The 27,315-nt window shown below is 44.3% G+C and overlaps 2 protein-coding genes across 6 annotated transcripts in view; one reads left to right on the top strand and one right to left on the bottom strand.

Moving 5' to 3' along the window:
- Positions 1-21,185, bottom strand: part of Naa60 (N-alpha-acetyltransferase 60, NatF catalytic subunit) — a 35,246-nt gene extending 14,061 nt beyond the window's left edge. Inside the window, exon 1 of one of the 4 annotated variants that reach the window (XM_074059422.1) lies at positions 21,049-21,185. The gene's annotated coding sequence lies outside the window, so the exon portion shown is untranslated. Of the gene's footprint in view, positions 1-3,678; positions 3,816-11,485; positions 11,617-21,048 lie in introns of those variants that run through there. The other 3 variants (XM_074059423.1, XM_074059424.1, XM_074059421.1) reach the window with 3 other exon arrangements.
- Znf597 (zinc finger protein 597) lies at positions 11,635-21,163 on the top strand. 2 transcript variants are annotated; one of them, XM_074059418.1, is made up of 3 exons: positions 11,635-12,170; positions 12,559-12,661; positions 20,970-21,163. In XM_074059418.1, the coding sequence occupies exons 1-3, from the start codon at positions 12,138-12,140 to the stop codon at positions 21,161-21,163; spliced, it is 330 nt and encodes a 109-aa protein (XP_073915519.1). In that variant the 5' UTR covers positions 11,635-12,137. The 2 variants fall into 2 exon arrangements, with proteins under 2 accessions (XP_073915519.1, XP_020012120.2); XM_020156531.2 differs by lacking the exon at positions 20,970-21,163 and adding an exon at positions 15,511-18,961 and having other exon boundaries at positions 11,791-12,170.
- Positions 21,186-27,315: the final 6,130 nt, after the last annotated feature.

Here is a 27,315-nt window from a genome sequence, read left to right as displayed (position 1 = left end):
TTTTTCACTCAGGAGAGGGCTTGCCCAGTAGGCTGCACAGGTGCCTAGGTCATGGCAAGTTGTTAGGCCGTGCACTTTTTTGTGTGTACACTTCAATGAAAGATTAAAAAGGGGAGGCCAGAGGATAAGCAAAGTAACCTGAAACTCAGAGAAGAAGAGCTGTAAATGTCTGAGGTGCTGACTGCTACAAAGACCAAAGAGGTGAATCACCTACTAACAGGTTACAACTGCATCCTCCCAGCACGCACCTTTCAAAGAGAAACAAGTGTGGAGCAGTGTGCAGTGGCACATGAACACCAAGGAAGCAACAGAAGCATTGTCACATTGACATTTTCAAGAAAAGAATCCTTTTCAGCACCAAGGGAAAATTACCTATTATTTTATAGAATTTAATTTCTTCTAACAGTCATTTTCAACATAGGCTCACATTTTAATACTTTGCTGACCAAATCAATTTCAGAAACAGAGTAAACAAAAAGTACACCATTTGATTTTTAATAGCAATAACTATTCCATGAAAATAGAGCTGAAGGTTGTTAAAAAAATACTATCTGTTAAAGATTACAAAATGTCTTTGTCTTCCAGTGTAATCAAAGGCAGTAAGGACTTTCCCCAACATTTGTCCTGTGACTCTGTTCACAATCACCCCCTTTTCACTTCCCCTGAACTTTAAATCTGTGTTTAGCACATTTATTTCTGGCAGCAGTGCCCAAACTGCCATGCTGTTTCTAGGGTGCTGGGTTCAAGTTAGTGTTAAGAGCCAGGCGCTGGTAGCTCATGGCCATAATCCCAGCTACTCAGGAGTCAGAGATCAGAGGGTCATGGTTCACGGCCAGTCTAGGCAAAAAGTGAGACCCTGTCTCAGAAATTCTCAACACACACATACAAAAGGGCTGGCAGAGTGGCTTAAGTGGTAGAGAGCATGCCTAGTAAGCACGAGGCTCCTGAGTTCAAACCCATTTTAGGTAGTCATTTACCTATTATTTGAAGAGAAATTTGAATATGTTTTCACACTCAGCTAGTTCTCACCATAATTTGGGGGGCAGGAGGGAGGGTGCTTGGCCCTTCCTAGCCATGTGGGTGCTATCTGAGGTAAAGAGATGAAAAGGGGTCTGAGTTGCTGAAGGATGGGATGAGGGGTTGACTCATTTCTATCTTTCTCTCACTATCTGACTATCTCAGCTTAGAGCTGTGGCCACCTTTGGAGTGACTGTCATGCTTCTGCCAGTCTCTGGCCTGGAGTACTCCAGCTGCATTAAGCACTGCTCAATGTTGACCTGGGCCCCAAACCACGTCAAGAAATCACTAGTTTCTGGCTCAGACTTCCTTCTTTAGCATTTAGCAGAAAATGAGCTACTTTCTACACATTTGGTGTCCAAACATACAGTTTATTCCTGAATCAGCAGTGTGACATCTGGGCTTCAGACAGACCCTGTACTGTCCTGTCAGCTAGCCTGTATCAGAGGCCATGCTAAAAAGAATGATATAAGGCAGGAGTTCTGACCCTAGAATTGCTAAAGGCACTTACAACTATTTGCTGAATCAAATTCAACATTTGAATGCAGCCTGAACAAGATCCAGCACTTCAGCATCATTTTGTAGACCAGCATTTTACTTGAAAGCACTTCCCATGGCATAAGCAGAACAAGCTTCAGGACAGTCATCACCCCAACCTTGCTTTCTACAAAACCATGAGGGCTTTGTGGTTCCTTTCAGGAGATGATAGAGGAAAGGTACAGATAAGGAGGAGCCATCATTTAAGAGAGACATGCCTGGTAGGACTACTGTCAACAAGCACATGAGACCTCTGGTCTATTTTCAGTAAAGACATGCATTACCTCAAACTGGGAGTTCCTCAGACTCTTGTCTCCCTATCTGTTCCCTATGACTTCAAAGAAAGGACTTTGTAACCACCTGAGCTGGCTGCCACTCAGGCAGTCAGGCACCACTCTACTGCTCAAGGATACACTGAGGCACAGTCAAGTCTCCAGTCATGAGCAGCCAGTCAATAATGATAGCACCACCCTTCCTGCTCTCATTTGAGGTGTATCATTTAGCCCTCAAATCTTCTGATATCCAGGAATTTTTTTTCCTCCATTCTAGTCAAAAGCATTGTTACTAAGCAACTTGGACAAGTCACATCTAAAGATACTCTCCATACTGTGCGTGGGTGTGGTTAAACAAAATCATTTTAAGTTACAACTGGGAGATGCTAAACATAGGACACGCATAGACTTTTTAAAAAAAAAATGTGTTTAATGCTGGCATGTTGACACCAGACCTCGCCTGACTTTGTGACAAGTTCTATCTTCACAGAAACCCAGCATGTCTGCTAGCTCTGTGAGATGAAACTTAGCAAACCGCAGCCCTGTAGAGTCCATGCACACCCTACTCTTAAAGGGCTGATGTGTACATTATTTCTGTTGAGTACAAAATCCTAGAAGGGAGGAGATGAAGACTCCCTTTAGTTTGAAAAGGTGGCCCTTTAAATTTCCCCTAGTGTTTAATCCTATCTGCTGTAGTGAGATTGAAGGAATTCATTGATATGTGTGTGCGTGCAGGTGTATATATTTATTTGTCTGGTTTTGGCTACACTCTTTAAAACTCAATGCTGTTCAAGATCCCCCTCTTCCTGCCCTGTCAGCCACAGGACCGCTAAAGCCTCCCTCCATACCACACTGCTACATGGACTCGGATTTTTGCACAGATGACTTCTGGAGTTCCCGAAACTTCTCTTAGTCAGATAAGCATCAACGAGAGCTTTTAGGTCTTCAATGCTTTGGTAAAAGAACAAACAACCTCTGCAAGTGGCAACCTTCTCTTCAGCGATTAAGTACCACTCCAGACACAAGGGTGAGTCACTCTGTTGCGCTGAGATCCTTTTCTTTCAGGACCAAACAGTGACAAGAATGGCACGTGGCTCAAGGACTTGGCAGACGGGAACGTGATCAACCAAGCAACCAAAGCTCACACTTCGCAGCACCTCCTTGCCTTTCTCCTGCCTTGGGTTTCGACGGCGCTGGGCACACAGGTTGCTTGCTGCAGGTCCGCAGATGACTCACAACCTCCCCGGCCCCACCTCTTTTTGTGGAAAGAAACCACCCGAGCCACAGATCCCCTCTGCTCCTTGGCAAGTGCCCAATTCGGAAGAGGAAGTGGGGTCGGTGGCGAAGGGTCAGCACGGCCAGTTAAAGTTGAAGGCTTACATTTGTCTAAGTACGAAAGCAAGGGTAAGAGGCAGAGGAGGACAAGACAGACCCCGGGCTTCCGGGAGCCCAAAGGAGGACAAGCAGGTCGGCATCACCACCGGCGCAACAAGTACCCAAACAGGCGGGGCTGAAGCGCGCAGGCCGGACCCCTCACCTCAGGCGACCCCCGCGGTGGCACGGCCGACCGCCCTTCAGTTTCCAATTTCCCCGACGTCTGGCCTCGGGGCCCCGGCGGAAAAGGCTCCAGACCAAAGGTCGACTTCACTCTAGCGTCCACAGCGACCCTCGCCCGCCTCCCGCCGGCGCAAACTCTCGCCGCTACCGAAACCGACTCTGGACTGCGGCCGACCCCCGGAGGGACGCGCTCGCCGGGGAGCCCGGCCTCCCGCCGTCCCAGCCCGGAGCCCCTCGGAGTCACCGCCGCGACCTCCCGGCCCGCCCCCACCGGGCCCCCAGCCCGCCCTCTCACCTCGGGCGGGAGCCGGGGCCAGATGAGGGCGTCGCGGGGCTCAACGCATCCTGGGACGCAGGGAGCCGGGACACGGGACCGCGCGGGTCCCGCAACGAGTTATGTAACCGGCGGGGGCCGCAGCCGGGACGGAGGCGGTGGCCCGCAGCACTTCCGCCTCCCGCGCCAGGCCGGCGGCACAGCCCGGAAGCCCATTGGCCGCCGCCTCGCGTAGCACCGCCCTCACTGACGCCGACGCCGCCATCTTGGGATCGGGGCGGCCTCACGAAGCTGGAGCGGGGAGAGCGAGGCTGCGGGGCACCAGCGAGCGCGCAGGAGTGCGCTTGCCGGCTCCCTTTGGGGAAGGCGCAGGACCCAGCAGCCAGCCGCTGAGCGTGCCGCGGTGGCGTGGGGAGGAGGGGTTCTGGACTCCTGGCCGCACTAACGCTCGCGCGGTCGAGCAACGCTTCCCTTAGCTCTCACGTGGGGCTTGGACGTGGACGTCGCCGGCTCCCAGCGAACGTGATTGCAGGAAGCAGTGCCCAGCTGGCTCTGGCCCAACTGTCGCGGGCCGCCGTAGCGCCGCCCCATCACCACGCCAGTCGCGTGCTGACAGCGGGAGAAGTCTTTGCCTGCCTAGTTTCACCTTCTGTGCTGTGTTTTGAGATACTTCCTTCACTTAATCCAACAAACTTTCCTAACGGATGACATCCTCTTCTGCAGTTAACCTACTGAATTGAAAGTTTTTGGTATATCTGAGCCTCCTCCAGTTGTAAAACTTGGACAGAGCTGCCCTGTCTTTCAGAAATTGTTCCACCAGGAGTCCCTATTCTAAGACTTCTGGTTGCTTCTTCTCTCTCTGAATCCCAAGAATATTACTAGGAATATCACTGTTTTTCTTTTGCCTACTCAAGACCCCTTTCATCCTTTGTCCTTGGGTCAAGCAGATACCTAAAGACCCTACAGTGGTGGAAAGTCAGTTTCCTGCAGTCTGGCGACACCAAGCTGTCAGGCCGGGCCCTGACTTCAGCTGCACAGAACCTCAGCCTTGTTGATAGGGAAGTAAATCAGGTTCCTCTGGTTTACTTCCAGAGGAAGAGCTGTCCGGTACCATTTACCTAGACAAGCTCTGCTCTCCCTTTCTGAAGTCCCCAAAATCTCCAAGGCCAAGATATCTACAGAAATTGAGACATTTCATGTTTACCCCTGGGTTCTTCCTCATGGTCCCTAGGCTCTTATCTGGAGGAGCAAAGTCCAGTACTGCTCTCTTACTCCGACCCTGGGTGATCCCAAAGCCTCTCTTCTCTGGAATGTTCCTGTCTGTGGGCTGACCATTGATCTACTCAGGAAAGGTGATCAGTAGATGCACTGGGAGGGAGGACAGAAGGGACTGGTGACCAGGTTACCCTACCAATGTCCAGACATGCAGGCCATGAGCAATACTGCAGCTCACAATCTTCTACACACACCTGCACTGGCCAGTGGCTGACGCCTACAATCCTAGCTACTTGGGAGTCTGAGAGCAGAAGGATTGATGTTCAAAGCCAGACCCCATCTCCAAAAAAACCAGAGAAAAATGAACTGGACTTGTGGCTCAAGAGGTAGAGGGCCTGTTTTGCAAATGCAAAGTCCTGTTCAAACCCTCAAAAAAAAAAAAAAAAAAAAACCCTCTCCCCACAAAAGCATTTAATACATCTAACCTATGGAGCCTCATAGCCAGCCTATCTTAAATACGTTCAGAGCACTTACACTAGCCTACAGTTGGCAAATCATCTAACAAAGCCTGTGCTATAATACAGCATTGACTACCTCATGGAATTTATTGAATACCTGTATCCAAAAAAAAACAAAAATGCTGGCAACATAATGCAGTGTAGAGTACTGGTTGTTTATCCTCCTGATCACATGGCTGACTGGGAGCTGCAGCCTGCCCACCATCTTCAGAGAGTATTGTACAACATATTGCTAGCCTGAGTAAAGATTTGAAGCATGGTTTCCACAGAATGTGTCTTGCTTTTGCGTCATTGTAAAGTTGAAAAATCGTTAAATAGGACCATAATAAATTGGGTACCATCTGTATTTCCTTAGGAAAAATTCTTAGAATGTTGGCTAAAAATATTTTTAATTAAGCACACTTAACTTTGGAAATAAACCGCTGATTGCCTGCCAGAAAGGTTTTACCAATGTGCTCTCATACCAAGAGCAATGAATCTGCACCTGTGATAGCAGGTTCCTGGTGATATCAGGGAAAATGGCCACAGCCTCACCAACATGGGTATTGCTTTTACCTCTCTGCAACTGAAGTAAAAAAGATCTTACTGTTTTCATGTGCATTGCTTAGTATGCTTATTTTTTCAATTTTTATGAACTATATTTCATCTTTATATGATTTTTATGTGTTCAACAAGATGTTTTGGTTTTGGTTTAATTTGAGGGGACTTTCTGATATTAAACATTTCTTTTAGAAGTAATGCATGCCTGTGGTGTATTTTTAAAAAGAAGAACAAAAGGATAAGTGGTGAGAAACAAGTTCCCTTCCCTCTGACTCTGAGTACCAGAGTTTTCTGGGTAAACTTGGTTACCAGTTTCCTGGAATCCTTCCAAAGACCTTATTTACATGGACAAGCACGGTGTTTTCATAAATAAAAAGCAAATGTGAGTGACGTAGGTCCAAATAGTGACCTGGACACTCTGCTTGGGGAAGTGTGATTTCAAGATGGTTTAATAAGGATTTCAGCAGAGCATTTGTTGCACAAACAGCAGTGGAGCGTGTAGAATGGAATATAAACGAATGTGTATCTGCTAAAAGTCTGCTATGTGCTAAACTATGCTATAGTCCTCCCATTATGTTCTCTTACTTCATCAACCTAGAAAGATAGGTATTGTTCCCATTTTACAATGAAACACCCACCCAAGGCCCTTATTGAATGCAGAATGAAGATGCTCTCCCCAGTGGCAGCCTGAGTGTCCACCATAAAGGATGAAAGCCAAGAAACAAACACACTAATTTTTCATTCCCATGGATCACAAGTGTCCTAACTTACTAGGAGGGAAGTCATGAGTTTTCTCTCTCTTTTTTTTTTTTTTTTTTTTGCAGTACTGGGGTTTGAACTCAGGGCCTCACATTTGCTAGGCAGGCGCTCTACCACTTGAGTCACTCCGCCAGTCCAGTCTTGAGTTTTCAAAAACATCCTTTTTTTTTTTTTTTGGTGGTACTAGGGCCTTACACTCTGCCGGCCCTGTTCTGTGTTGGGTTTTTTTGAGATAGGGTCTCACAAACTATTTGCTCAGGCTGGCTTTGAACTGTGATCCTCCTGATCATTGTCTCCTGAGTAGCTAGGATTACAAACATGAGCTGCCAGCATCTGGCTTCAAAAACATCTTTCCCAGGTTGCTGAAAAACACTTCATGGCCATCCTGGAAGACAGTAAGCTTGTTGATCAGCATGCCTGAGAGAACCTTGGCCCACTCTGGGAGCACTCTCCAGAGAGCAGACAGTGTCCTTGTGACTAGCATGAGATAGAGTGGGTTATCCTGATATTTGTGGTTCTAAACGGTTTAATATCTGCCCATATCAAAACCAGGACTATCGGGAACCAAATATTTTGCTTTGCTGTGAAATGATGTAAATGTGTAAGATGGATGACCAAGGATTCTACAATTCCTGCAATTAGAACCAGGCAGAAGAGATGACCATGTGGCCACATAGCCCCCACCTGAGAGTTAGGATAGTAGGCTTAATGGTCTGTTTCCCCATGACTTGTTAGTATATCCTAAAACTGGGCTTACCAATCAAGACTCACAAGGACTGATGCTTAAACAAACACTTGTTTATTTGCCTCCAGTCAGAGTGACTGGAGCAGTCACACTCCTGTTTTACTTAACAAAAGAATATACTCATTTACCCTTCTGTCAAGTGAAAGCTTTTGTTTTACTAAACCTCCTCTACTAGTCAGTACTAATCATTTAAAAAATATTTAATAACTGACAGGTCAATAGTTGATTTCACTTAAGTAGGTTTCTTCTGACTCTGAGAGGCATCATTCCCAGCAGGACCACAGAAGCTTTTGACTCACTCCCTGGAACTCTTCTCCCTGGTTCGTCTGTGCTTATCTTTCCTGATATGGTAAACCCGCCTTATCCTGTACTTATCACACACAGTTCTGACCAAGTGTGGTCAACAAATAATTCAAAAAACAAATTTTAAAAATAAAAAATTTCAAAATAAAATTCTCATGCATTCATTACACATTTCAGTTGATGCAGAGAAACTCTGTCAGTCCCATTAGCATCTGTGTTTAAATTGTTGTGTAATTTGCTAAGTGTTTCCCTGATCTTAGGGTTTTTTTTTTTTTTTTTTGGTAGCACTTATGTTTGAACTCAGGGTCTCATGCAAGCATCCACAGTACAGTACTGAACTGTATGCATCGGTTTTTCAAACAGCAGTCTCCTTGGAACCACATATGTGCAGAAACCACGAGTTCACTGTATAGTCTTTCTATAAACTGCAGCCGAGAGAAACAAGGCTATTGCTTTACTCCTGGCATCCTGTCTCTGTAGCCTCTAGGCAGATAAATCTCAGACAAACCTCTGATCTCAAAAGTCTCAATCTGATGGACCCTTTGGGGATAAAATTATCTAAGCATGTAGTTCTCTAACCTACTATCCAACCCACCATTTCTTTTCTGTCCTCATTATGTATAACCTGAATTTGCTGAAGATCTTGTTACTCTCCAGAAGTCTCTGGTTGAAGCTTTTATTTTACAAAACTTCATCTGTACCAGTGGGTCCAGAATCCTTCACTGGAAATATCTTTGGCTTCGCTGGCTGAAAAACAATTCAGCTGGGGTTGGCACAGAGCAAAGCCATGAGGAAATAACATGTTAGAGCACCACGGGCCTATTTCTGATGAAGAGACTCTTCTCCAGATACAGCTGATCCTAGCTTTGAAATCACGACATCTCTTGTTTCAGGGGAAAGTAACATTTGCAGGAATTCACTCATATTCACTCAATAAGAGAATGGAGGCCAGTGAATAACAGCTTTCTAGCTGCTGAGCTGGGTATTCTGGATGCCTGTGAGAGGAGCCTCTCATTGAAGTTTGGGAGAAAGATAATCCTGCTTGGTCCTGTGCCTTCTTATTGTGTCAGCAATAACATCTCAAGAAGGGCCAGAGACATACTGATTTTTAAGTAATAGACCATAAAAAAACAGTACACTCCGGGAATGGAAAACACACCAAACCTAGTAAATAATTCATTCTGGAGCTCTTACTAGAATTTACCAAGGGGGGGGGGAATTATATATATATATATATATATATATATATGACTAACTAGTGATAGTGATAGGGCTGGAGGCATGGCTCAAGTGGTAGAGTGCATGTCTAGAAAGTGGGAAGCTCTGAGTTCAAACTCCAGTACTAGCAAAAAAAAAGAAAAAGAAAAAAGAGTAAACAGTGATAATTTCTGTATCTCTGCAAGATAGGGATGTAGTGCTTTTAACATATGTGTGTGTATATTTACATATATATGTATGTATACACACAACACATATATTTGCTTATCTGTATTTTCTATTTTTCTAAAGTACACATATACTGCTTTTTAATAATGTCTTTTCTTGAAACAGGATCTCACTATGTGGCCCAGAATGGCCTTGAACTCACAATCTTCCTGTTTCAACCTCCCAAGTGCTGGGAATATAGGTGTGTGTGACCACACCTGGCCTTAAAAGGTTATTTTTAATTTAAAAAGAGATGATGAAATCTTTATAGACAAAGAAGATGCTTGGCTATAGAAAGAATCTCAATAAACACAGATTGCTGTTATTATCACTACTAGTATGTAAATAAATGGAGAATCTTACAAAACAAGGTACTGGAAGGAGAATGTTTGGATGATTATGTAACTTGTACATACAGTGGACATACAGGCAAGCAGCTCTGACTTCTTAAAAAAATGAATTAGGCATACAATTCAATTTTATTTTTTCAATCTTTGTGTATCTTAGACTTTTAACTTCCTCTTTCTCTGCCCACTTGTTTAGTTTTGATAGTTGGCTCCTAAAAGGGTAAGAGAAGATTGTTCTTCCTCTCTGACTTCAGAGATAACCCTCTCTCTGGTTATATACTAAGTTATACTATAAACTTCATTTCTTGTCATTGGAAACTGCTATCCTCTTTAAAATAATGAGAACAGGGTCCAAAGTAAAGAGCTCTGAGAGCCTCTTGTTGGTTAAAGAACCATAAATCCAGATTAGGAGATTCTGAGTCCCAGATGAGACATCCCTGAAAAAAGAATGGCAATAAGCACAAAGCAAAAGGGGAAAGATGACTACGTGAGCTACACCATCATGTGTGACGAGCATGCCTTTGGTTTAGGCTGTAAGCTTTTCTTTGACGTATAAGCTTTAGATGTGTCTAGCCTATGTGGAAGTTTGTTCTTACCACTCTTCTAACTGAAGCGCCTTTCTCCTTCATCTGGATATCCTCAGCCACCCATTTCCACAAAGACTCCTTTGTAGTGGACAACAGATGTCCCTTGTAATAACATCAGTTAACTAACTATCTGACACCTTTTCTACTTCCTCTTTGTTTTCTTTTTTCCAATAGATCCCTGATTTTGTGCAGGTAGGTGGTCAGGGAAGGCTAGGTCCTTCTCCCAGATCCAGGGAGTGAGGCGTGATGGCCCAAACTTTAGTGTACAGAATTTATTTTTGGTGATGCTGGGGCTGGAACCCAGGGCCTCACCTGTGCTAGGCACACGTCTACCAGACCAGTATGGTAGTTTTTTGTTTGTGGTAATGACTGGTTTAGGATGGGTACATGACAAAATATGTCTGCATGCATTATCTAGGTTTCACCAAGCATGCTAAGGATGCAGAAGAGATATGGAAACACTAGAAACTTGATGGTGTCACTGAATTCAACTGTTCCAGCTTTGAGCATTGTGTTATTGGGTTTTCTGTTACTTGCAGCTGAGCCTCTCCTATTTGATGTTCCACCAAATCAACTTCCTACTCAACTTTATTTTTTTTTCTGGTGGTACTGGGCCTTGCACTTGCGAGTCAAGTATTCTACCACGTAGGTCATGCCCCAGTCCTTTTGCCTTTTACTGTTTCCCAGATAGGCTCTCACAGTTTCGCTTAGCCTGATTCGGGTCCTCCTTCTTGACCTCCTGAGCGGCTGCGAATACAGGCGTGCGCCACCACGCCCCACCCACAGTGCTGAGTTAATAACCATGGCAACAGTCACCGAGCAGCCGGCACTAGGGTGAGAAAACATGTTATTTACCAGAATTCTCAACGTGCCTATTTTAGGCTTTTTCTCCCCGGCCAAACCCCTTCATGAACGAACAACTCCGTTCACGTACATCGTCGTGCGCCCTCTGAATGATCAAGCCGCACTCTGCGCTCCTCGCAACTGAAAAGCAGGTTCGAGCCCGGCCCACGTCGCCAAGCTGTCAGGGGTGGGCTCGGGAGCGCGCACCGCGGCAGTCAGGCGGCGCCCGGGCGCGACCTCACGTGCGGCCCGCGACCCGCGACCCGGCCCGCGACTCGTGGGGCTCGGCCCGAATGTGCCGGCCGGCCGGCCGCGGTACAATGCGCTTAGAATACTTCGGGCCGGTCGCTAGCAACCAGGGCGCCTGATCGGAGCCGTGCGATCGCAGACGGCAGCCCGCTACGTTCCAGGGCCCCGCAGGCCGCCCACGAGCCAGAGGCCCGCTCGGCAGCGGCCAGGCCCGGGCCGACCGCGGCCCCTCGTTCGCCTCACCCTGCGGACCCAAATTTCAGGTCCTCGGGGGCCGCTGTTCCCACGTATCGTTACCGACTTTCTTTCGAGCTCTGGAGTCTGGCTTCTTGTTTTCCTTCCCGGGATCATTACGCCTCTCGGGTCGCCTTCTCGCCCCAGCTGAAAGGGCCAAGGGGCCGCGGACTCACCGGGGAGACCTAGCCGGCGGAACCGGAAGCGCCTGCTAGCAGCCGCGCCGGAGAAACTACGCCTCGCCGCGGCCGGGGGCGCCACCGTCCTCGGTGAGCGGCTCAATTGGTCCTCCCCGCAGAGTGACCGCCCCCCGGGAGCACGGGGACCAATCGGGACGGAGGATGGAGACGAAGGCTGGGGTCGCGTCGCTTCCGGCGGTTTCCTCGCGGCTACTGCGTGAGGAGAGCGTGGGAGTTTCGCGGCGGCCTCCGCCTTCGTCGTCGCGTCTCGCTTGGGCGTCGCTTCCTGCGGCTTGTGCCGCGGCAGAGCGAGGCCCTCATTCCTGCTGGAGGGGTCAGGGGACCCCTGCCGAGGCGGGGCCGGGGAGAAGAGCAGTCGGTGGAGGTTTCCAGAGGGGCTTGAGGGATCGAGGGAGGCGGGGGTGCAGGAAGGGCTTGGCAACCGATTTGGTCCCGCCAAAGGCCGCTCTCTCCCCTCGAAGCTTTGTCCCCGCGGCCCTGTGGCGACTTGAAGACGCCGCCCTGCAGACCCCCAGATGGCGTCGACGCGCCCGACGCCCGACGCCCAGGTGAGACGAGACCCGGGCGCTTGCGCCGCGTCTCCGTTCGCAGCTGAGCGCGCAGGAGGCGGCCTGCGCCGGGGCCCGGCTCTCGGCGGGGCTGCGAGGCCGTCGTCCTCCGCACTTCACACCTGCGGGTGCGGAGGGCGGTGCCGCCGCGCCGGCTCCGTGCGCCGGGGCGGGGGCGGGGGCGGGGGCGGGGAGGAACCCGGGGCCTCTGGTCCTTCCCCGGGAGTCCCCCCTCGCTCTCCTGGAGAGGCCGCCTGTCCAGCGGGTCTCACAATGGCGTGCGGTCTGCCCCCTCAGCCGCGCCCGCCCCGCACGGGACTGTCACACCGAGCCCTCTCCGGCCTGGGGACGGTGGCCCGCTGACCCTAAGGCCAGTCTCCCGTTCCAGGGACCGACGCTGTTTGAAGACCTGGCTGTGTACTTTTCCCAGGAGGAATGTGTGAGTCTGCAACCTGACCCACAAGAGCGCTCTGAGGACGGGGCCCTAATAGGTAAGGCAGCGTTCTTTGGTGGTTTTTGTCTTCGTTTCGTTGCTTTTGGACCTTTTGTGTGTTCTAGGATAAGGATTTTATGCCCTGTCCACGTTAGTGCGGTGGAGCAGGACCTCTCCTTGGATAATTTATGTGGATGTGACAAGAGCCGACTATGAGAAGAATTTCAAAGTCTGAGATGATTTCTCAAGTCTAGTACCCTGACTGTGCTTTCACATAATATGGGGCACTACTGGTAATCCTCCCAGACATTTTCTTTAATTTAAAACTTTACTTGGGAAACCCCATGAGTATAGATTACTATCATTTGCTGAAGATTAGAAGTTGATTAGCTCTTAAGAGGGTGTTATGCCTTTCTCTCCTTAGGGGAACTATATGCCTGAATAGATTTATCTGACTGGGGCTGCACATCTAAACTATTTTTCATAATTCATGTTGTGTATCTCCCACTTTCTTTGTCATATGAAGTATATTTATAATAGCTTTTTAATGTTTGTTCCGCTAGTTTTATCATCTGTGTCATTTCTGGGTCTGTTTCTATAGATTGATTGTTCTCCTTGTTATGAGTCATATTTTCCTGCTTCTTTACAAGCCTGGTAAATTTTGATAGGATTTTGGATATTGGGGATTTTATTTTAGGTTGGTTGTTGGATTTTGTCAAATTTTTAAAAATATGTTTGGACTTTGTGGTGGGATGCAATTGAGTTATTTGGATTTAGTTTGATATTTTCAGTTTTTTTTTTTTTTCTTTGTTAGCATGGGTTCAGATGGGCCTTTAGTCTAGCACTGATTCAGCCTGTTACTAAGGCAGAATTTTTCTGAGGAGACTGTTTGATGTCCTGTGTTTAGAAGGTCTTTCCACTTCGGTTGGTAGGATCTCTGGATCTTGTTCTGTAAACTACTTTCTGATAGTTCCTTCCATGACCTTGGGCAGTCTCAGCATGTGCATGCAGATTAGTACTTAGCAAGGTGTTTTTTGTTATTATTATTATTACTTTTTACGATACTAGGGTTTTACCTCAGGATCTTGTGCTTGCTAGGCAGGAACTCCATACCACTCGAGCCATGCCCCCAGTCCTTTTTTGCTTTCTTTTTCTGATATGGCCTTTCATTTTGCCCAGGATGGCCTGAGACAGAGATCCTTCTACCTAGGACCTCTCACATAGTTTGGCTTATTTGTTGAGATGGAGCTGGCTTTGATCCTTTATCCTTCCAATCTCCACCTCCCAAGTAGCTGGGATTACTGATAGGAGCCACTGCAACTGCAATCCAGCTCAGCAGAAGTCTTAGGAGATGCCCTAAGTCTCTTTCTGTAGTACTGCTTTTCTATTACTTTGCTCTCAAATCCTAGCAGCCTTGGCATCCCTGATCTCTGAACTCAGATCTCCTCAAATCAACAAAGTTACTGGATACTGTTTGGATTCCCATGCATTGTACTGCAGTCCTGAAACACTTTCCAGTCAGCAAGTTGGGACTGCTTTCAGTCTTCGTTTCTTTGGAAAGAAGGATCCCTTTTGTATTAATATACTGGATTTATAAATGAGAAAACAGTTGGCCTTAATATCCATAGGAGATTGGTTTTGGACACCACCGTACCCCACCAAGGACACCAAAATATGAAGGTGCTTAAGTTTCTTAAAGCACTAAAGTGGTATAGTAGTTGTGTATGATTCTCCCGTACACTTTAAATCACATGTACATTACTTATAATAACTAATACAAGGTAAGTGCAGTGTAAATAATTGTTACACTGTATTATTTAGAGAATAATGACAAGAAAAAGTACACTGGTTCAGTACAGATGCAATTTTTGTTTTGAATATTTTCAATCTGTGATTGGTTGAGTCTGCGATGCAGAACCCATGGATATAGGGCTGGCTGTATGGAGAAAAATATTAAAGAATTATTTTTTGCCAGATCCAAGTTTTGTCAGCCATTCCTTTTATTTGGCAGTATTGGGGTTGGAACTCAGGGCTTTGTGCTTGCTAGGCAGGCAGGTGCTCTGTCACTTGAACCACACTTTCAGCCCTTTTTGCTCTGGTTACTTTGGAGATAGGGTCTTGCTTTTTTGCCTGGGCTGGCCTGGACTGTAATACTCTTATTTTATACTTCCTGTTGTCACTAGGATGATTGGTGCACACCACCCATAACCAGCTTTTTTCCAGTGACATGGGGTCTGGCAAATTGTTTTGCCCTGGCTGGCCCGGAACCTCAATCCTCTTGATCTAAGCCTCCCAAGTAGCTGGGATTATAGATATGAACCACCAGCACCTGACTTGTCAGCTGTTCTTGAGATAAGACTGATCATTATTTGCTCACAATACACATAGCTCTACTTTGATTATTGCTCAGTGAAGGGTAAGGAAATTCAGAGACTTCTCCTAGTGATGTGTAAAATTATCTGTGTGTTTCTCTGTTATGGTAGAAAATACACTATGCTCTTTTTTTTTTTTTTTGACAAATATGTATCCCAATATCCATTCTGATTTTGATTGCTCAACTGTCACTATGTAGCTCAAATAATGAAAAGCTCTTGAGACCTAATAGCCTAACTAGAAAACTGCACTTCTAGTCAATATCTACCAAGATTTATCTGTTCCTAATCTCATTGGACGCTGACTTAGTTATAGGCATTCTCTGCTCCTTCTCTTAGTAGGTTCACCTGGAACTGGATCTTTTGGGAAGTCAGTAGCACATGCTGGCTCCTGATTTTGTGTATTTGCCAGTGTCTGGATTTATGAATAACCCATGTGCAGATTCCTGGTCTTCTGTATAACTTCCTTAGCTTGTTCTTTCTTTAGTATTCCTAAGTGTTGTCTATGTTTTGCTTTATTTGTTTTTATCAACAGGAGGGGAAGGCAAGACTGAGATTAATCAGCAGTTAAGCCTAGAATCTATGGAACTTGAAGAGAATTCCCTGGAGAAGTACTCCATTTCTCCGCCCTTTGTCGGTTATCCAGAAAAATCTTCTGAGGATGAAGTTGAAATCCCTGAAAGGAAAATATCAGGTGGAACTTCCACTTGCAAGAAAAGGTTCATAAGCCTTTTAGTTACCATTGAAAACCATACCCCATTAGTAGAACTATCTCAGTATTTAGGAAGCACAGCACTTTCTGAAATTCTTGAATGTCCCTGGGAAGAACCCAAAAATGTATACAAGTGTCCTGATTGTGACCAAACTTTCAGCGATAATTCATACCTTGTTTTGCATCAGACAATTCATTCAGGAGAGAAAAAGTACAAATGTGATGAATGTGGGAAGATCTTCAATCATAGAGCCAATTTGAGGACACACAAGAGAATACACACTGGCGAGAAGCCTTATAAGTGTACCAAGTGTGATGCCAGCTTCCGCCAGCAGTCACATCTGTCCCGGCACATGAACAGCCACGTAAAGGAGAAACCCTATACGTGTGGCATATGTGGGAGAGGTTTTATGTGGCTCCCAGGATTGGTACAGCATCAGAAAAGCCACACTGCTGAAAAACCATATGAACGTGCTAACCATGGTAAAAATCCTGGTGAGAAAACTAATCTAGCTTTGCATGAAAACACACACACATCAGCCACCCCTTGCCAGTATACTGAGTACAAGAACAGCTTCGAGCCACCTTCATACCCTTCCCTCCCTGAGAAGGGCCACAAGGAGGACTCTGAACACTGCAGTATTGATGATGAAAACTTTTTTTTATTTTCCAAATTCAAACCCTTACAGTGTCCTGAGTGTGACATGACCTTCCCTTGTTTCTCTAAACTTGTTTCTCACCAAAACATTCATATTGTGGAAAATCCCCATAAATGCAAAGTATGTGCAAAAAGTTTTGCTTTGGAGTCAGAACTTGCATACCACCAGAAGAGCCATACAAGAGAGGAACCATTTAAATGTACGGTGTGTGGGAAGAGTTTTAGAGTGAATATGCATCTCATTACTCATAAGCGAACCCACAGGAAAAACCCCATATAAATACAACAAGTTTAAATAGTTGGGCTTTTCATTGTCTGGTGGGAGGTGTGCTAAAGCTACACACATTCCGTTCTATACTTAATTCTCACCACAGCCTTGGTTTACGCAGTGCTATTTCTCATTCCTAGTTTAGGACAGGAAGCAATACTATCACAAAACTAGTGAATGAAGCCAGGATTGGGACTCACTGATGAAATTCCACTTAGGAGAACTTGAAAACCTCAGTTGTCATTAAAATGAAGGTTTTTCACTAGACTTTTCTAATGTGATTTCTAAGAATGTTCTAGGAGGAGAATTTATTTTCCCCAGTTCTGCATATCTGGTGTGTAGAAAATTGAATGTTTTTATATCTGTTTTATACATTTATTGTTACAACTATTTCAGTGTAATATTTGTATGAAACCATTGTTTTACATGAGCATTTCTAGAGTTTAGGATCCACTCCATATAAAGTTTCCACATGGGTGGATTACTTGGTATATTCTTTTTCTTTTCCTTTTTTTCCTTCTTTCTCTCTCTCTCTTTTTTTAAGGCAGGTCTGTGTAGCCCATGCTGGTCTGGAACAGCTGGCATTGAAACTGATACCCTCCTGCTTCTACCTCCTAAGAGCTGGGATTACAGGTGTTCACTACTATGCCCAGCTAGGTACCTGATATCTTGACTGCCATTGGTATCTTGGAGTTCTTGTTCTCAGATCCGATGGCAGGGACACATCTGCCATTTGTGACTCATGTTTTCCAGGAGTTTCAGTAGTCTAATTGAAGCCCTCTTCTACAGATTAGAATTGATTTATTTGTGTGTGGGGGGGTGTGTGTGTGTGCGTGCGCACGCTTTGGGGAGGATACTTGATCCTAAAGGGATTTGCCTCCAGATTTCTAATGAAGCACATTGCCTGACTCGTTATAAATAATCAGAGCTAGTTTCTAGTGGGCATGACAGACTCCTTTGGTATATTATCTAATTTAATTTCAGAGTAAATCTGAGATGGATAAAGGACTGTCCTTGTTTAAAAAATGTGGAAACTGAAGCCCTCGAGGGTAAAGATGGCACTTTGCTAAGCACAAAAAAACATCACATTGTGATGAAGTTGGCATTTACATTTGGGCATCCTGGGAGTAGGGGTGTGGCTTAAGTGGTAGAGTGATTGCCTAGCAAGTGTGTGGTACCAAGCTTAGCCCCGGTACTGCCATAAATAAATAAATTTAGGTGTCTTCAAAGGCCACGCATTTTTTCAACCCTGCATTATCTACTGGCATTTGTGCCACATGTTAGTATTGCTAGGAGACAGGGAGGCTGAGATAGGAAGGGAAGGAATTGTCATTTTGGAGGGTTCCCAATGTACATGTATGCTGGAATCCCTTCACTCCCTTTGCATTTTATCCAAGGCCTGACTTTCATGTACACTTACTTATAAAGCAGTAGAAGACTCCAGAACTTCAAGTTTGAACTCACATTCCTATAATCAAATCTGAGGTTTCTAGCTCTACAGAGCAAATCCAGAAGGTTTTGTTAAAAAATTGTAACATTTCTTTCTCCATCTCCAAAGAAAAATACATAGGGAAAATTGTTGGATTGGATTTTTTAACCAAAATTCTTGATAATATATATATGATCTTTAGATAATATTACAGATAAATATTAGAACAAACTATTAAAATAGTATGGTTATTAATGTTAAAGAACCAGAGAATGTTGTAAATATACATTCATATAGAATTACTCTTTACAGCACGATTGTATACCTATTGGCAAAACAATATTTATATGGTCTTTTGATTGGTTTGTAAGTGGTCTCATTCTACTTGAATAGACTGGGCTGATGGAATGGCTCAAGTAGTAGAATGCCTGCCTAGCGTGAGACCCTGAGTTCAACCCACTGGTACCACCAGAAAAAAAATACTATTTGAATAAACTATAAAAGTATAGTATTTACTAAAATGGAATTGCTGGGAAATCTTAGCAAAAATAAACACCTCTTGAGGACCAAATGGATGGAAGGTGGTTCTACAGAACAGCAGATTAAAAACATGTACAAAAAGATGGCACGGCAGCTAAGCTCTTAACACTTAGAGGCAGGAAAATAACTATTGCTAGTGAAAAAATAAACCCCCCAAAAACCTGAAACCAACAGAATACCCTAGTGTGCCCATTCTTTTTTCCCTTTCGTTACTCTTGTTTCTTATTGTAGATCCACAATTGAGAGAGACCATGTGTCCTGTATGTCAGGGTCAGACTTGGCTCTGTTTTTTTCTCCACTCTTAAGATAGAAGACACTGTTCTACCAGTGATTCAGGGTCTTAAATTTAACAATGAGGCCTCTGAGATGCTTTAAATTACATAGATGATCTCCGGTTTCTCTGTAGCTGACTCTGGGATATAGTGATCTTTGTTTAATAACAACAAGATACCACCTTTGTGCTCTCCTAGTTCTGTGGGAGAAACTAGTATGGTACCTTATGGGCACTAATACTTCAGTTGAAGACTGAATGAAGAGTTGCAGGATAGGGAATGAAATTTGAAAAGAGGCCCCCCCAATAGAAGATTTGCTGCAGAGAGAAGTAGAGAGGAATATCTTAGAAAGCACTTAGACAGGATGTGACTGATAGAAAAGATGGAAGCTGTCATCCTTTCCTTTGTATGTCACGAATCCTATTGTGCACCTTAATACAGAAATTCACATTTACAGGTGAGGCTTCCTTCACAGTTTACCTCTCTGTTTTGTGTATTCTCCAGATTTTGAAAACTTATGCCGAACATTTATAAAAGATTAGAAAAATAGCACTTTTACAGAAACATTAACATGCACACGGGAGTTTAAAAGTGGCTTTTGGTATAATATTGTTTGGTATGCAGAAAAAAATGAAAAAAATCCTCTGAATGTCAGTTATTGTGAAATAGGCTTATTTTCAGTTGTCTTGTGCACTTGTCCCTAAAATCTTAGTTGGATGTTATTCAAGCTGCTCTGCCCACAGGGAGCTGAAGGAATAGGTGTGTCTGCCAGTAGTGTTCAGGCTTCCTTTTACGTAATGGCCTTTTTACCCTTCTATCTACCATGTCAACTGGTAGAAGTGGACTCCATAAGATTGTAATTAAATCAGAGATGTTTTTAGCCTATCATGTTGTTAACAATTGGGAAAATGCAATATAGGCGTGAAAAACTAAATGCAAGAATTTATTGCTTTGAGTCGTTTAACTCCAATTTTGCAGGATGGATGTTAATGACAGTGGAAACTGTGCTGAGGAAATGTGCTGAAACGAATTTGGCTTTTGTTGTTGCAGTGATGAAAATGTGTGTCACACAGTTTCTTAACATGATTGTTGGAATATCAAGTTACGTATGTTAAAGTGTCACAGCATTTTCCTAAATGGAATTTCAATGCCAAGAGTTTGCATTTTTAAGAAATCATTTGCATTTTGTTGTTGAAGGAGTTGGACTCAAAATCGTTTTGTATAGAGTTGTGTTACTACAAACAATAGTATTTTCACATCTCCCCATGTAATGCTGAAAATGACTAACCCAATATTTGAGGGAGCTAAAAGTAAATCAAATGACATCTCCCAGTAAGTGCCATTTTTGAGGCTTTGACTGCTGAGATTCCATATAATTAAGTAGCAATCTTCTTGTGACTGCAGCTTAAAAGACGTCATACAATCTGGATCTGCAGATTTCACTAAATAATCTGCACTTTACTGCATATGTGTTTAAGGCAGACAGCAGGTTAAAGTTTATCTGGATGAAGTATCTATTTTCAGTGTTTATTAAACTTGTTATCCCTGTGGATCTCAGTAGGAAAGTGTTTTCACTCTGACCATTTGTTTAACAAGTAGCTAAATGATGTTTATTAGAAGTGTGCGTAGTCATCTGTTTGATTCATGTGGGTTAGGAGAGTTACTGGTCAGACATAAAGATGATCATTACCCATCTTGCCAAGGCCCACCGACTGTAGGTGTTTTGTCTTTTTAAATTGAGATCCTGACCACATGGACAGTCTAGGGAGAAGGAGAATAAACCTAAGAACATGCTATAACCTCTAGCTACTTTGGTCACCTAAGAAGGATATTTGTTGTATGCAATTCTACGGTTTGTCTGTTTAATGTTTCATCTTTACTGTTTTTGGTGCATTCTTATTGTTCTTAGCTCTAGTTGCAGTCTCTCAACAGGCAGTGATTGTGTCTATCTGATGTGCAATTTAACATCTTAATAAATGTTATTTTATGATGATAGCAAGAAGTGAACTTTTTGAATACACAGCAGTGGTTTTTTGGATGGCAGTTACATGAATTTTGAACACTGGTTGGATTATGGTTTGGAGAGGGTGAGTAATTTCGTGTCTTTTGATAAAGGAAGGAAAGTCTCGCTCCCTGGAATTCGGTACAAAGTTCCAGCGTTATTCTGGGAAAGCAGCAATAGACGTCCACCTACCTCGCAGTCTTGGCTGCATAGCAGCAGTCCACGGCCAGGTACCTCCGGCTGCACGGGCAGCGACTGTCCAGCATGGTGTGGCTCCCGACGCCCGGAGCCGGGGCAGGAGCGGTGAGTCGTTTCACAAAGGTTCTGTGGCCCCGGACAGATCCCGGGTCTTAGCTGTGCCCACCGGCCGCGCAGGCTGGGGAGATGCCAGCCAGGTGGGATGTGCCAGCGGGGCAGCGGGCAGGAAGCCGGAAGCTGTGGTCACTTCCGGTGGCGCGTGCGCACTCCAGGCCAGGGGGGGCAGCGAGCGGTGGTATCCAGCCGCGGAGTTCGCTTAGGCTGCTGTCCCTCTCCCACCATCTGGGTGATCTCCGCAGAAACTGGGCAGGGGGACGGCAGCGTTTGCGACAGGCACTCCAGGAATGGCCTTCCGCATCCTCGAGCAGAGGGTAACGGGGTGATGCGTCCGAATCTCCTTCCGCTGACTGCAGGACTGGGCGAGAGGAGGAGCCTGGGCCACTTCTGGCACTGACCCCTCCCTGACGGCGTGAAGCTACGAGACTGCCCTGCGTGTTTCTAGCCTGTTCAAAGGGATGCTTTTTTCTTCTCACTCGCCCTGGGTAGAGTATCTCTGCAGAGCCGATGCCGGCCTCAGGCTTTAGGTGCGCCTGTATATTATACTCAAGTTAGAAATGCGCCCTGTAACTTAGTTTCTATTAAAGTATCCTGTGTAAGGCTGTAAGTTTAGTAAATAGCAGTTCCAGGAATCAAACCCAGGCCTATCTGATCTCAAAATGAAAATTACATTTTCTACTATACATTTGTGTATTTATACTATTATACACACACACACACACACACACACACACACACAGAGTTTGGGTTTTTTTGTTTTTGTTTTTGTTTTTTTTTTGAGCTAGTGACTCACTATGTTACCCAGCTGGACTTGAACTCCTCCAACCCTGATCTTCTCGCATCAGCCTCCTGAGTAGCTGGGACTGCAGGCACAGTGGCCACCACAGCCAGCTCCTTGCAGCCTTATTCTAGCGTGCTTCTGGTTAGTAAGCATATACCCCTGGCTCACCTTGCATAAATGGTCTCCCCAAGTGACCTTAGCCAGCCACTTTTGTAGCCATACAGACTTCATTTGATGTCAGGCCACATTTCTCCTCTCCCCTGCACTCCAAATTCAGGTGGCTACAGAGATTGTCCTTTGGATCTCTGAGAAATCCAAACACATGTCCAAAACAGGACTCTTGCTTTTAGCTCTTGATCTGTTTGCCTTCAGCATATGGTGTCCCACTACACACACATGCTATCAACAGACACCATTTCTTCTCCCCTCCTGTTACAGTTTGAATGTTAGTGTCTCCCAAAATTCATATGTGGGAATCCTAACTCCTGAGGGCATAGTATTAGGAGGTAGGGGGCTTTGGGAGGTGATTAGATAATGAAAGCAGAGCCCTTATTAGTGCCCTTGCAAAAGAAACTGAACAGGGATAGTTATCACCTTCCACCATGTGAGAATCCAGTATGAAGGCACCACCACCCAGACATCAAAGCTGGCAGCATCACGATCTTAGACTTCTCAGCCTCAAAAACCAAAAATACAGCCAGGGACTTGTGGCTCACACCTGTAATCCTAACTGTTTAGGAGACAGAGATCAGGAGGATTGCAGTTTGAGGCCAACCCTGGCAAAAAGCCAGACCTTATCTAAAAAATACCCAATACACAAAAAGAAAGGGCTGGTAGAGTGGCTCAAGTGGTAGAGTGCCTGCTTAGGAAGCATAAGGCCCTGAGTTTAAACCCCAGTACTACCTCCCCAGAAAAAGAAAATATTTTCCAAACCTGACCACTGTCTCCACCATCCTCATTGTTTTCCAGTGCTGTCCTCCCAGATGATTGAAATAAATAGCCTGCTAACCTCTCTCATACCACTCTGTTCAGATCATGTCACCATCCAACTTAACATGTTCCACTAACTTCCTGTTGTCCTTAGGATAATGCCTAAAGTTTTCAGTGTGACCTTCTTACTACTTTCCTGACAGCTTCAACTACAGCTGCCTTCTTTCTTCTGTCTTCCCCTCCCCTCTTTAGTCTCACTGACTTTCTTTCAGTTCATTAAATGTACCAGCCTCTTTACTTCCTTTTTTGTCAGGACTAGGGCATGAACTCAGGGCCTTAGGCTTCCTAGGCAGGTGCTCTACCACTTGAGCCATGCCTCCAGCCTGCCTCTTTACTTCCTTAAGAATTGGGCACAAACCAGGTATGGTGGTGCTTGCCTATAACCTCAGCACTCCAGAGGCTGAGGCAGGAGGACAGTGAGTTCAAGGCAAGCCTGGGCTACATAGCATGAATCTGTCTCAAAAATATTATGGACATGCTTTCCCACCCTTTTTTTCTGGAGGTGCCGGCGATAGAATATAGGACCTCACATGTGCTTGACAAGTAGTCTACCACTGAGTTACCTCCCCCAGCCCCAGACTTTTCCTTTTGCCAAAACATTCTAACCCTTCCCTTCCCTCTTTGTGTCAGTACTCCTTAAGGAATTTACCATGCTTTAAATTGAAATAGAAATTGTGTAATCTATGATTTAATTGTCTCTAGGGGACCAGGCACATGGTAGGTACTCATGATTATGCAGTGAATGAATGAAACCTCTGTTACTCTGTCACTTTTATACTGTCTGTTGCAGCTAAGAGACTGTCAGAGGAGAAAGGGAGAATGGGTACTGGTGTTGTCAGTTATAAGTAAGCTGGACAAACTAGAGAAGCAGTAAAGAGTTTATGAAAAAAAATCTCCACTAAGAATGTTGCCAGGTGAAGATGTGATGATGCCCTGAGGCTTGAAGAGAGTAATTTAGCAGAGATACACAATTGTGATAGCCATTTAAGAAGGAAATGAGCTGGTTGCTGGTGGCTCACGCCTGTAATCGTAGCTACTCAAGAGGCAGAGATCAGGAGGATTGGGGTTTGAAGTCACTGGGCAAATAGTTCTTGAGACCCTATCTCAAAAAACCTTATTATAAAAAATTGGGCTAGTGGAGAGGCTCAAGGCGAAGGCCCTGAGTTCAAGCCCCAAGCCCCAGTACTACAAAAAAAAAAAAAAGAAGAAATGAGGCAAAAGTGACATTTGTGTTCCAAACAGAATTGTTTTGAGAAAATACAACAGAGAAGGACATCTGAGTAATTTGGGTCTACAACTGACTGCCTTAGACTCAGAAGTATTAGTGATTAAAATAGCTCACATTACTGTGTTCACGAAAACAGGACCAATAAAATCATTGCTTGAACAGTGTCCATCCTGGCAGATCCCCCCAGGGGAGCACAGCTAGCACCTAGGGTGGGCAGTGTGGGCAGAGTGGCTGCGCAGGAAATTCCAAGAGGGGAACTGCTGATTCCTGAATACCATGGGAAAAAATCAGTTGGGCAGCAGGATGTGCCATTGACATTCCTGTTAGAAGTCAAATTTTATTTGACTGATTGGACTTTCAACAAGATGCACATTAGGAAGCTCTTGACTGTCTTTCCTTCCATGGATACATCAATAAAACATTTACACATGGGTCAATTCTCTCTGAGAAAAATGCAGAAACTTGAGAAATTCCTTCTCACTGGGCAACTGACAAAATAACCCATATCAGAACTGGTAGGAAGAGCTGAGCACACATGTACCACCGTCCCAGCCTGGGCACAGCATCATATAATTGGGAATGAGTCTCTAAATTAATTCAGCTTCATGAGGAACAACGGGTTTAGGCTCATGGAATTTATAGGGTTCCCCAACTTTTCAGTTCCTACCTGGGGATTTTGGCTTCTAAATCATCTTGCTGTGGTAGTGACAAGGTTCAGCCTTTATGAGTCCCCTGAGGCCACAGAGAAAAAGGAAATTCACCACCACTACACCTGCCCTAAAATCAATGCTAAAGGGAATTCGAGTTGAAATGAAAGAATACTAAGCAATATGAGGGCACAAAGTGTAGAATTCCTTGGCAAAGGTAAATAGACAAGACTGGAATAATGCGGGTGGTAAGTTGATTTACTTCTATTAGAAAAGTTAAAAGTATGAAAACAACTATATGATAACTGGCACACAGTATGAATAGATAAACTGTGGATTCACACTATGAGTGGATAAAGAGCTCTTTTATTTTTATATTTATTTTTTGGTGGTGCTGGTTTGAGCTCAGGCTCATGCCTCCTAAGCAGGTGCTCTACCACTTGACCTGCTCTAACAGCCTTTTTCTCGTGTTTGGTATTTTTGAGATAGGGCCTCCAGAACTATTTGCCGAGCACTGGCTTTGAACTGCGATCCTTGTGATCTCTGCCTCTTGAGTAGCTACAATTACAGGTATGAGCTGCCAGCACCTGGCAGAGTTCTTGCATTAATGAAAATTGTTAAATTGTTATCAGCTTTAAATAGATGCTTATAACTATAGGATGTTTTATGTGAGTGCTTTGGTAACGACAAAGAAAATACTTTCTATAGAAGTTATACAAAGGAGAAGAGAAGCAAATCAAGCTGATTAATAATAATGAAAAAACCACTCCAACATAATGAAGACAGAAAGAGAAAAAAAATAAAGAGGGCGCAAAGAACTGTAAGACAAACAGAAAATAGTTAAAACAGCAAAAGTAAATCTTTATTAGTAATTAGTTAAAATAGACCAACTCATAATAAAAAGATGCAAGTTGCTGTGTGCTTAAAAAAGAAGATCCAGGCTTGGCATATGTGGCTTGCACCTGTAGTCCTAGCTACTCAGGAGGCAAAGATCAGGAGGATCGTGGTTCAAAGCCAGGCCAGGCAAATAGTTTGCAACATCCTATGTCAAACATACCCAACACCAAAGAGGGTTGGTGGAGTGACTCAAGTGGTAGAGTGCCTGCCTAGCAAGCTCAAAGTCCTGAGTTCAAAACTCAGTACCGGGACTGAGGATGTAACTCGGTGGCACAGTGCTTGCCTGGCATGCCCTGAGTTCAATCCTTAGTACCCAAAACAAAACAAACCCCAGCACCACCAAAAAAAGAGATCCGACTATATGCTATCTACAGAATACTCTAGATTGAAGAACACACATAAACTGAAACTGAGGGTTTGGAAAACTTAGTCCATGCTTAACTAAAGCAAGCAGGAGTGTGTGTACTTGTGTCAGAGGAGACTTTAAGTAAAACACTGTCTCTAGAAACAAAAAAGGCCATTATATAATTCTAATTCAACAAGAGTATAAATAATTGTAAAAAAAATATATATGCACCCAACATCAGAGCATCTAAGGGAATTGTAGCTACCGTTTTATACTTTAGGTCTCTAGACTTACTCATCTTACACACTTCCCCCTCCTCCTCATTAGAGAAAAATGGGAAAATCTCCTTAACACTGACCTTGTCAGTGTTTTTTGTTCTGTAGCTCATACAAAAAGCTCAGGAAACAACAACAAAGCACATCATGCTAAAAAATGCTTCATAGCAAGGGGGAACAACAAAAGGAAAAGTCAGACTGGAGTGGGAGAAAATATCTGCAAATCATATTTCTGATAAAGAGTTAATACCTAAAACTATAAGAAACTCAAAACTCAATAGCAAAAAAAAAAAACTCAATTGAAAAACAAAGGATAAGAGTAGATATTTTTCCAAAGAAAACATAAGAATGACTGATATGTATATGGAATAGTACTCAGTATCATTAATTATCCAGGAAATGGATATCAAAACCACAATGAGATATAACCTCATATTTATTAGGATGGCTATTTTTTTAAAAGGAAAAAGATAATGTTGGTGCTGGTGTGGAGAAAAGGGACCTCCAGCACACTTTTAATGGGAATGTAGATTGCTGCACTCATTATAGAAAACAGTGTGGCTGTTGCTTTAAAAATTACAAGGAGAAACCGAGCACCAGTGGCTCAGCCTGTAATTCCAGCTACTCAGGAGGCAGAGATCAGGAGGACTGCGGTGTGAAGCCAGCCTGGGCAAATAGTTTGCGAGACCCTATCTCAAAAAACCCATAACAAAAAAGGGGCTGGTGGAATGACTCAAGGTGTAGTCCCTGAGTTCAAGCCCCAGTACTGAAAAAAAAATTACAACTAGATCTAGCAGTCCCTCTTCTGGGTCTATGCCATCAAGAGAATGAAATTGACACCTCTTAGAGATATTTGTGTTCCTATGTTCATTGCAAGATTATTCACAATAGCTAAGATATGGAAACTAAGTATCTGTGAGGGATGAATGGATAAAGAAATTATGTTTTATATACTTATAGTGAAATAATAATTAGCTTTA

The sequence above is a fragment of the Castor canadensis genome, chromosome 17 (genome assembly GCF_047511655.1).
Source record: "Castor canadensis chromosome 17, mCasCan1.hap1v2, whole genome shotgun sequence".
Classification (NCBI taxonomy): Eukaryota; Metazoa; Chordata; class Mammalia; order Rodentia; family Castoridae; genus Castor; species Castor canadensis.
This window is presented reverse-complemented; position numbering and strand designations above follow the sequence as displayed.

Excerpts from the sequence above, each read along its gene's own strand:
- Znf597 (XM_020156531.2), top strand. The coding sequence starts at position 12,138 with ATGGCGTCGACGCGCCCGACGCCCGACGCCCAG. Across the intron at positions 12,171-12,558 it reads GCCCGACGCCCGACGCCCAG|GGACCGACGCTGTTTGAAGA; the intron begins GTGAGACGAGAC and ends CTCCCGTTCCAG. Across the intron at positions 12,662-15,510 it reads TGAGGACGGGGCCCTAATAG|GAGGGGAAGGCAAGACTGAG; the intron begins GTAAGGCAGCGT and ends TTTTATCAACAG.